Source organism: Aquarana catesbeiana, linkage group LG10 (assembly GCF_042186555.1).
Source record: "Aquarana catesbeiana isolate 2022-GZ linkage group LG10, ASM4218655v1, whole genome shotgun sequence".
In the NCBI taxonomy this organism is placed as follows: domain Eukaryota; kingdom Metazoa; phylum Chordata; class Amphibia; order Anura; family Ranidae; genus Aquarana; species Aquarana catesbeiana.
The window spans coordinates 56706192-56717878 of record NC_133333.1 but is presented as its reverse complement, the minus strand read 5'-3'; the positions used below and the strand labels follow the sequence as shown (position 1 = coordinate 56717878).

General features: G+C 40.8%; 1 protein-coding gene across 10 annotated transcripts in view; it reads left to right on the top strand.

Moving 5' to 3' along the window:
- Positions 1–4441: 4441 nt before the first annotated feature.
- The window catches only part of LOC141110703 (galactoside alpha-(1,2)-fucosyltransferase 2-like), a 341918-nt gene continuing 334672 nt past the window's right edge, over positions 4442–11687 (top strand). For 4 of the 10 annotated variants that reach the window (XR_012236322.1, XM_073602222.1, XM_073602223.1 and 1 more), the window contains exon 1: positions 4566–4637. Coding sequence is in view for 3 of the 10 variants with exons in the window: in XM_073602221.1 (XP_073458322.1) it covers positions 4457–4637 (181 nt within the window). In the remaining 7 variants the exon portion in view is untranslated. Of the gene's footprint in view, positions 4638–11687 lie in introns of all 10 variants that reach the window. The other 6 variants (XM_073602221.1, XM_073602219.1, XM_073602220.1 and 3 more) reach the window with 5 other exon arrangements.

Genomic DNA, 11687 nt, shown 5'->3' with positions numbered 1-11687 from the left:
AGCTATTAGTACAGAACAATGTACAGGGCGGGTATGACAAAAAACTGGGCTGCTGCTTGTGTGTGGGAGGGGTAGTCCTAATCTCCTAGCGTTGTCAGCACAAGGATTGTAACCCTTGCTGTAGCATTTAGCAAAAAGAAAAAAAAATGGAAAAGAGGTCCATTCATTACTTTATCTGCAGTCTGACTGCATCGCAGTAATAAATTGTAAGGGCTTTAACCACTTCAATGCCGCGCTCTTTCACCCCCTTCCTGCCTAGGCTCATTTTCAGCTTTAAGCGCTGTTGCACCTTGAATGACAATTGCGCGGTCATGCAAAACTGCACAGAAATTACATTTTTATGATTTTTTTAAAACAGATAAAGGCAGAACAGGGATCTGCCTATGTATAAATAAGGCGGATCTCTGTTCTGACAGGAGACATCATGGAGATCTGCTGTTCCCAGTGATCGGGAACAGCGTTCTATGTGGTGTTCCAGTGAGCCCAGCCCCCACACAGTTAGAACACACCTAGGGAACACACACAGGTGTGCGCACCCTATTGCATTAGGGTGTGCACACCAAAGCTCCAACACATTTATGTTTGACATATTTACCGGCCTCTTCCCCACTCTCCATCCTAAAACATTGGGAGGAAGGGGGAGCAAGGGAGCGCATGGGGGACACGGGCAACAGAAGAAAGAGGAACAGGGAAAGGAGGGGTGGCATATATTAGTACCGATCCCCTATATTTTCCTCCTGTGGCAGCTGAATGTTGACAAAAGGGGGAGGAGGAGAAGCCTACTTTCAGCTGCTGCAGGAGGAAAATACAGATTGGATCCACTAAATTCCACCCCGCCACCTCTCCTGTCCAGGTTCTGAGGGTCGGCAAGGATTGCAATTTACCTGTCACCTGCCCACCATTGACAGATTGCCAACCCCAGGATTAGGGTGTGCCCAGGCACACCTGGCACACCCATTGCGCACGCCTATGGGAACACAGTTAACCACTTGATCGCCCTCTAGTGTTAATCCCTTCCCTGCCAGTGTCATTTATACAGTGATCAGCGCGTTATTTTAGCACTGATCAATGTAATAATGTCACTGGTCCCCAAAAAGTGTCACTTAGGGTCAGATCTGTCCGCCACAATCATCGCTATTACCAGTAAAAACATTAAAAAAATAAAAGTCTATAAATCTTTCCTATAGTTTGTAGACGCGATAACTTTTGCGCAAACCAATCAGTATACACGTAATGCGATTTTTTTTTTTTCCATCTATTTACTTGACGTAACATCATCTTTCATATTATACAAATAAATCAGGCTAACTTTAGTGTTTTATTTTTTTATTCATGAAACAGTTGTTTTCCAAAAATAATGTATTTGAAAAATTGCAGCGCAAATACCGTGTAACATAAAAAGTTGCAACGACCACCATTTTATTCCCTAGGGTGTCTGCTAAAAAAATTATATATATATATATATATATATATATATATATATATATATATATATATATATATATATATATATATAATGTTTGGGGGTTCTGAGCAAATTTTCTAGCTTAAAAAAATTATGATTTTTACATGTAGGAGAGATTTGTCAGAATTGGCCTGGATGGCAAGGGGTTAATTACTAAGTAATATACAAATAATTATTATATATTGTTTTTAAGGTAATTTACTATATTATTAAAAACTGTACTCAAGCAGGTGACTTAACGGAAAAATTACTGAAGTTTGAAGTTATAACTTCAAACCAATAATTTCACAGTAAATAGATAAATAATAAATTATGTTATAACATATAGCATAATAATATATGATTTAGATTGATTAAAACAGAACCTTTTCAGCAAGCAGGAGATTCACAGTCTCCCTTTTAAAGTGATTGTAAATTCTTGTTTTTTGTTTTAAATAACAAACATGTTATACATACCTCCTCTGTACAGTTGGTTTTGCACAGAGCAGCCTGCATCCTCCTCTTCTCGGGGTCCCTCTTCTGTGCTTCTGGCCCCTCCCTCCTATTAAGTGCCCCACAGTCAGCAGCTTCCTTTGGGGGCATCCAAGCAAAGTCACAGCTCCGTGTGTCCGTTCAGACACAGAGCCCCAACCCGGCCCTGCCCCCTCTCCCTCCTGATTGGTTGACTGACTTTGATTGACAGCCGTGGGAGCCAATGGAGTGGCTGCTGTGTCTCACCCAATCAGGAGGAGTGTCCTGAATGGCTTAGACACTTGTGGACATCGTTGGAGAGAGATGGGGCTCAGGGAAGTAATTAGGGGGTGCTGGGGTGGCTGCCACACGCAAAAGGTTTTTTATCTTAATGCATATAATGCATTAAGATAAAAAACCTTCTGCCTTTACAACTCCTTTAACTGTGTGAGAAAAACATGGGATGATGGGTAAATCTTATACCCATAAACCCATGCTTTTTCCTTCTAACTAAGAGGGATGGGCTGGAAGGACACATGCCCCTTCTATGACACTGCAGTGAGAGGACAGCCTTCACTGCAGCATTTTTATTGGACAGCTTGTGCCAATGGTGCTTTACCATTGGTCCAAGGCTCCAAGCTGTCCATTAAGCTCAGTGCTTCTGACAAGAAGTGAGAGGCACTGTGAGCTCATCCTCTTAGAGCCGGTTCACATTAGAAGCGGCACGACTTGCAGGTCGCCTCACCGAGGCGACCTGCACACGACTGCCGCGGCCACTTGCAAGACGACTTCTGTATAGAAGTCTATGCAAGTCGCCCCCAAAGTAGTACAGGAACCTTTCTTCTAGTTGCTCCGATTAGAACGGTTCCATTGTACAGAACGGGAGGCGACTTGTCAGGCGGCTAGGTCGCCTGACAAGTCGCTCCCGTGTGAACCGGGGGTCAGTCTGCTGCAAACAGTGTGCTAGCTTGTATTTAAACTGGCCACACTGTATGTAGCTTCTGACAGGCTGCACAAGAAGCCCCGTATCTTCGGAACTATAATGCCGTGTACACACGGGTGGACTTTTCAGCATCAAAGGTCCGACGGTCTTTCCGATGGACTTTCAACGGACTCTAACGAACGGACTTGCCCACACACGATCACACCAAAGTCCGACGGATTCGTGCGTGATGACGTACGACCGGACTAAAATAAGGAAGTTCATAGCTAGTAGCCAATAACTGCCCTAGCATCGGTTTTTGTCCATCGGACTAGCATACAGACGAGCGGATTTATCGATAGGAACTGGGTCCGGTGGAAAGATTTGAAACATGTTCCAAATCTAAAGTCCGTCTGATTTTCGACAGAAAAAGTTGGCTGAAGGTCCGATGAAGCCCACACACGGTCGGATTGTCCGACGGATTTGTTCCGTCGGACCAGTCTGGTCAAAAAGTCCGCCCGTGTGTACACAGCATAAGTGGCAGGAGCCTAGAAACTCGATTCTTTTGTTTCTTTTTTTGAGGCTCTGCCTCACCTTCCTCCCCTGACTGCACGTCCCTGATACACATACTGTATGCCAGATACAGGTATTGGAACACAAAAAAAAGGTCAATTTTGTTCTAGAAAAAAAAATGTGTGTAATAAGATCAGTCGTTTTTTTACTTGAATGCAGTCTTAAAGGCGTCCTTTTTTTTTTCCCTTCCACTTTAAATAGTAAATTCAATGGTGCTCCAGAAATAAAAGTGAGAAGGATCATCAGCACACCTCCTGGGGAGCTTGAACTCACCAGAACATGGATGTAATGTGCGTTGTGTCATTTAGGCTGGGTTTCCCGCATCCAATTCGCACAGTAGGAGATTGTGACCACCTCTCTATAGAACTGATCCACACATCTCCACAGCGGCTCCGGTGCGAATTGCACAGGAAAATTTGGGCTGAAATCAGACTTGAAACAGTGAATAGAGATGCACCGGACTCCTGCTGTGAGCCGCTGCGATCTCTACTGTGAACCCAGCCTCACAGGTGTATTTTAGAGCAGCAATCAGGGTATCTAAAGGCATGCATACATTTATTCCAGTGGCTAGAATAAATTAATTTTCTAGCCAATAAATCGAGTTTACACTCATATGCTTCTAATGCAACATTATGGCCTCTTTTCTGCCATCTTCTAGCAGCATATTTGGAACATAAATTCATACACCCGTGTGCATGTTGCCTTACAGTTTTGTACTAACAAGCCTAACCTTTGTAATTTTATATGATGAAAAACATTTTTCAAACATTTGTTTACTTTTGAATTGACGTCATAAGTTTTTATCATTTTACCACCGTAAAACTTTTTGCAAAGACAAGAAAATAAAACAATCCTTTAATCCTCGCTGAGCCAACAATACTTTTACATTTCCTCAGGACGTGGGACAATAAAACATGTATTGTACTGTATGTTTACAGTATGTACTTTACTAAAACTGACAGAAGTTTCAAGAAAACTGTCTTATCAGCCCATGGGCAGAATATTGCACAACCATCCTTCGCTTCTGTAGGCTCTACACATAAAGGATGTTATGCAAGTTAGTTTCAGTTTCTGAGTGGTTAATTCTGTGGGGTTTTTTTATTGAAACGGATATAGGTGGAGTTTTCCTGCATGTTGAATGCATTTGTGATAATAAAGTTATTTGTTGCTTAAGGATTAACAAACCAGGAGTGGATGGGAACAGCATCAACGACAGCATCCAGCAAGGTAAGACAGTTCAACTTTTTGTATTAATCCACAAAGGAATGTAATAACTAGAGGAATTTAAAGTGAATGGCAGATGTAAAGAAAGAGCAACCTGCTATAGACTTCTGGTCACGTATCCAGTGCTGATAGATCAGCAATAGACAATGAAGCACTTCTACTTTTTTTTTTTAATAACATCTCTGGCCCCATAGCATTACAAGTAGGCACAAGCTCTGAGCACTGTTCGGTGCCTGGATGGTGAAAATCATTTTAATGACTCTGCTTACACCAAATTGATAACAACGCTTGTTAAAGTTCAAAACCTACATCACCCAAGGCTGGCCATACATGATCAATCTTCTTTCACAATTTTCCTTTAGATTTACCAAAAACCATATAGTATGAGGTCAAAACTAAACAGCATTTTCAATTGTATCCAATTAGGCAGGCCCTTGCACTATATAGTTAAAGGTAAATCTAAGGAGAATTTTACAGAAATTTGTATAATGTTTGGCCAGCCTAACTCACTATTTGAACTAAAGTGGTTGTAAAACCACTTAAAAAAAAAACAAAAAACCTAACACCTGCAAGACAAAGGCATAATGAGCTAGTATGCATAGCATACTAGCTCATTATGTAATACTCATCTGAGATCGAAGCCCGTACACAGCACCAGGCGGCGACATCACTCCCGGGGTTTAATTCCAGGTATCACGGCTCCGGCGCTGTGATTGGCCGGAGGCGCGATGACGTCACTCCCGCGCATGCGCGCGGTAATGGCACACTCACTGAAGCAACGGCACATACGCGCCGTTGCTTAAGTTTGTGTCAGTGCGCATGTGCCGATGACGTTGGCACATGAAAATACAGGGGATATCTCCTAAACCATGCAGGTTTAGGAGATATCTTGGGTAGCTACAGGTAAGCCTTATTATAGGCTTACCTGTAGCAAAAAGTGGTCTGTAAGGGTTTACAACCACTTTTGAACTAAGGGCCAGTTCACACCACATATAGTCCAGTGCGCTTTTTTTTTTTTTCTGTATCAAAAACACATGGAAAGTAGGTTATATGGTTTCCAGTGGCATAATTCACACCATTGTGGTCAGTTCCAGGGCTTTCCAGTTCCAGAAAAAAAAATAAAAAAGAACCTGCAGTATATTTCCTGCACTGGACTGTACTGGAACACAGTAAACACATCAAAAACGCACTGGAACGCATCAAAAACACAGCAAAAACTCACTGGACCCTAGTACAGTTAAAAAAAAAAAAAAAAAACAACCAACATGAAAAAGAAAAGCATCTGGAATGTATCCAGAAACACATCAAAAACGCAACCATAATGCGACGAAACCACATTAAAAACGCACATGCAGGTATGGATCTGGAGTGTGTTTTTGTGGTGTAAACCAGTAGAAGACACCCTGAGGTGGGTGGCAAGACCATTTTCTATACGTCCCAACTTTAAGAGATGGGAAAGAGATTCACCTATTAGCAAAAAATATGTAAGCAAAAGGAGGGGGGGGCGCATCGCAGTGCTGGATCAGAGGACCCCCAGCTGGAACTGGTCGTGGCGAGGGACCTGGAGGTGGTACTTAAAATTGTGCACGGAAAAATGTAATTTTTTGGGGTTCGGATTCGGTCGTTATGTTAATAATTTCATGTCGCCATATTCTTTATGTTAAAATGATTAGTTTTTGGAATTTGATTTGTATATATTCAGATTCGTTTCGTATATTTGCTATTTTTAAATAGATTTGAAATTCCAATTTCGGTATTTACATTTTGGAAGACTGCTATATACGTTCTATTATTTTGTATTCTAATCTATTCTATTATCTATTCCTTTCTGTTCTATTATACCCTGTTCATTTCTATGCTACTCTTTTTTTATTCTATTCTATCCTTTTCTATTCTATTCTTTTTCTATAGAAAATAGAGGGCAATTTGTTCCTAATCAGGAATAGTCCCTCCAAATCAGGGGCAGTTGGGAGCTATGACCTTTCTCACAGAAGGTCTCAGTTTGACCAGCCACTGTCACTTTTCAGAAAGTAATTCTGTTTTTCAACTACCAATAAGGGAAAAAAAAAGAAAAAAGGGAAAAAAATACTATATTGCAAAAATAACAAGAAATAGTGTTGGCGGTTTTCTGTTATATGACAGCTATATACATTTTCTTAAAGATAACCTGTCACCATTGTAAAAAATTGCAGATAAAATCATTGAGCTATTTTAAATGCTGCTACATTTACCAGCTGGTAAACTTGACTATTCTAGAAAGAGCCAAGTTCCTAGTAAAGCCCCCTCCCTCCTTGCATGTCATACATTTTTTTTTTTTTCCTGGGGGGGGGGGTGTGTGTTCAGGTCTTTCAAACTTAATGGCATCATTTACACTTTTATGTTGGGGGAGGTATGGTAAAAACATGTGACAGCAGAGTGGGGCTATGAAGCTTTGCAATGCAGTGCAGCAAAAATGATCCCCATACAACTGAATAGAATGCATTGCACGCAGTTGTGGTGCGGTAGTGTACTCATTAGGACAGCAAGCTCCTCCTAAGCTCCCTAGTTTTTTTTTCGTTCAGCCTGCTGGGTTGAACTAAAAAAAACTTACCGTGTGATCCAGGCTTTAGATCTCATTCATATGTTCTGAATGGCAAGTATACCATGAATACCTACAGCCAGGATCCCAGATGCTCCAATTTTTGTCAGCTGCTCAGCCTGTTCACCTGAGTGATGGGCTGAAAAGAGCCACTGCTGTTAACATGTATCTGCACATCCAGTGGTCCCCATGCTTAAGCTCCGGGGGACAAAGCAAAACACATTGGAGTGTGGCCTGGTGGGAAGCTGGGCTGAGGTAGTCTCTCCCATCACTACTACATTACCATAGGACTCTGTGTATGTGTGGCACCGGGGATTGCTTTTCTCTCTTCCTTTTAGTAACTACAGGAGCTGGGATGAGCTCCATCCCTTGCCGGCTGCACTCCTGCAGCAAATTCGGTATCATCTACATTACTCCCCACATCGATTTAGCGTGAGCGACACACACTAACAAACCGTGGGTCACAGTGGTTACCTGCTATTAGGGACAACTTTCTGACCGTGGATACAGAGAGATTTTATCCAAGGGCAAAAACGTATCCCTACCTGCAGGTCACCACTGGATGTGCAGATACATATGGATACATGTTTACAGCAGCAGACAGCCTTGGCTCTTTTCAGCCCATCACTCAGGTGTACAGGCTGAGCAGAGATTGGAACATCTGAGACCCCAGGTGCAGGTATTTGCAGTATACTTGCTGCACCATGGTCATGTAGGATGTATAAATGAGACCCAAGACTGGATTTTAGCTAACCTTACTGTGTAAGTTGAACAGGTGCAAGGGGCAACATATTGTGGTAGGCAGTAAATTCAGTGATTTATTTAAACCTTAAAAAACTGTGTCCTAAGAAATTTTATGAAATGTTTTAAGAGATTAAAAAAAAATATATTGTGCCCTGCCTACCACAGAATGGTGCCCTTTGTACCTGGTCAATATGGTTGACTTTTATTCAGTCTTTTAACTGTAGTAAACCCAGCTTTTGAACTTGTACCTACAAGGAAGCCTGTAATAACGCTTACCTGTAGGTACAGTGAATATCACCTAAACATGTAGTGTTTGACAGACATGAAGGGAAATCTCCCCAATGACAAAGTTGCCTTTTTATTGATGAAAGAAGGGTATTTTATACATGTTTGTGGGCTTTGTTTATTTTTTTATACTATTTTCATTCAATATTTGACATTTATAAAGCTATTTTGTATTTACTTGATGTAACTTAGTTGTTTTTAATACACAAGTGTGTCCTGTGAAAGCAGCTTCCCTTTGACTGGTATTTCAGTCACCTTTTGTCTTTCATATTAATACCTATTGCTGCAGGGAGCACACTGACTCACACCTATGCAGGTTGCAGCTTGCATATTCCAGGTGCATTTTGCGTTTTTCAATACATGTTTTTGATCCGTTGAAGTCTATGGAACCAAAAACCAGAAATAAAAGTCCCTGGCACAATTGTGAACTACATCCATAGGAAACCATGTTAAATAGACTGTAATGTGTGTCTCCAAAACTGAAAGCGTGCTAAAAAATGCATAGGTGTGAACCAGGCCTTTGGGCCTTGGGCCTGGTTCACACCTATGCATTTTTAGCGCGTTTTCAGTTTTGCAGAAACACACTACGATCCATTTAACATGGTTTTCTATGGATGTAGTTCACATCTGTGCATTTTATGGAAAGGGGCCAGGGATTTTTTTCTGGTTTTGGTTCCATAGATTTCAATGGATGAAAAGCATGTATTGGAAAACGCAAAATGCACCTGCGATATGCAAACAGCAAACCTACATAGGTGTGACCCTACGCTCACACCTATGCGTTTTTTTAGTGCGCTTTGCAGTTTGCAAAAATGCACTACAGTCCTATGGTACTAGTTCACATTTATGCGTTTTGAGGCCAGTGCGTTTTCTGGAAAGGGTCGGGGACTTTTTCCCATGATTTGTGGCTAATAGATTTCAATGGAACCGTACCAGAAACGCAAGTGTTGCATTTGTGATGCAATTTTTGATGTATTTTGCATTTTGGTCAGGCCTGAGGCTCGATTCACACCTATGCATGTTGCTTTTGAGCGTTTTTGCAGTGTTTTGCATTGTTTTTTTTTTTATACTGTATACAGTGTAAAAAAAACGAAAAAAAAAACGCCAAAAATGCAAAACACGTCAAACGCTGTAAAAACGCTGTACTTGCATTTTTGATGCTGGTCCATTGAATTCTATTACATGCAAAACGCTGCATTTTGCATGAAAAAAAGTCCCTGACCCTTTCCAAAAACGCAGAGGCACAAAAATGCATTGATGTGAACATGTTCCATAGGAACCCATGTAAAAAAAACCCCATGCATTTCTGCAAAATGCATAAAAAAACGCGTTAGTGTGAATGGAGCCTTAGTGAGTTGCATTTCTATGGTTTAAACCATTTTACCTCTTTATTAGCAATGAAAACTAACAGGGGTTCTAATTCTTCTCTACTGTCCCCATCCCACTGGATGTCGCATGAGCTAAAATACCACATAGTTTCATGAGTAAAAAAGCTCATATTTTGATGAAATAACCAATGCTTCATTTTAGTAGCATTTTTTTTTTTTTTTTTCATGAATTGCAAAAAAATGTTTTAGAAAAGCTACCAGTTATTTTATCTCAGATTTTAGGAGGTGAATAATTCTTCGTGAATTGAGCCTATGGTCTCTATGACAGGTATCATTTAAAAGTATACCTAGCCAAAACTTTGTATTTTTCATGTCAGATGGATTTTTATTTTTGTTTTTTGTTTTCTGTCTGTGGCTCATTTGGTGAAATTTTCTTTCATTCCCTTTCCTCCAGATACAGCAGAACGTGAGAGAAAAGTCTCCTTATAGACAGTTGTCACCAAAGCAAGTGTCCCCCATTAGATTTTCCCTTTACTTCTGGTGAAAAAGTGAAACTTTGGATTATTCCTCACTTTGAGTCTTGATGGCAGTGGTTACAGGGGCAGATAGAAAGGACAGACCACCACAATAACCTGACAGGGGCTATAACCCCTTTTTGGCTGTAACCAAAGCAAAAAAAAAAAAAAAATTGTATTTGGAAACACTTTACCTGTCTTTTAACAAAATCTGGCGTGTGTGTTTGTATCAGTATTGAATTGTTATGGCGACTTGAGAAAAGGAGATCTGGCTTAAATGCATAATAGTGTTTCCAAAGTGATACACTTTAATGGTGTAGTCCTGGATGGGATTAACAGTAAAAACCCCTAAATGAGTTCTTGCTTCCTAATCCGGGGAACTCCATCTCGACTTTTGGCACTTGGCTGAGAGTCCACGGGTGCTTAATTGGAGGTAGGACCTCTCAGCATAACAAGTGGTGCTGCTGGAGTCATAGGAGGGAGATGGACACAGAAGATTAAAAGATTATTTTTTTGCTTTGTTAAAAAGGGATGAAGCTGGTTTACTGTGATCATGTGAGTTTCTGTTTAGCTGCTACTCATCAGGATCTATTTTCAGTTTTTTGGGCTGCATTAAGCCATGTTAGAAATAAACCTCAGACCGAGAATGTACTTTGCATTTTGGGCCTATTCACACTATGGGGTTGTCTGGGGTGGTCCAAGGAGCTCTTACAGTGTAGTACATGACTTAAACAGAATGAATACCTCAAAAAAGTTTCTCCATGAAATCGAAAAATTCAAAACGAAGTAACTTACATCTAAAGAGGTTGTGAGCATCCCATAGGATAAATACACACAACCCTCCATGAGCAGTATGAGAAATGTCTCTCTTGATGCCACAGTCCTGGGTCCTCTGCAGGGTTCTTAGGCGGGTGTTGGATCAAATGAGTTGGATGGTGTTTTAAAAAAAAAAGCCTGCTGGTGATTTGATCAATAGAGGCACCCATAGTCATGTTTTTAAAAAAACAGTTCAGGGTCAATGGTTTATTGTATAACAATAATTCTAATATTCATTGTACAATAAACCAGATGACCCTGATCTTTTTATTTATTTATGTAGCGCTTGGTTGCTACTCGTAACTAACATCCACCATGTCACCCCGCTGCCAGACCTCTATCTATCACTTCTGAGACAATGAACAGTCATTTGTGTTGTTTTGTTTTGTTTATTGGGGAATATAACTTGGTTGGGGGAAAGGAAATATGGGATACCCATAGAACAATTGCTTTGCCATCATATTTAAGAGTTAGAACAAAAGGTTGAGCCGTGAAGTACTGATGTACACATAATATCTACAGGCACTTCCCCTGCATAACACCATGCAGGCTATTTCTCCTCCTTTGCTTATCTCCTCTCCCAGGACTTCCACCCTCCTGCACAAACTTTCACTGTAGATTATTATTCTTCCTGTCACATCATCCTATTTTGAAAAAAAGAGACCACTCTGAATAGTCTCAGTTGCTGGCTACAATTGGTTGCACTGTTACTAGGCCAGAGGTCTGCAGTACCTCTCCCCGGCGTCCTAGTAATTTAGTAACGTGCTAATTGGTGGACTACTGCTCC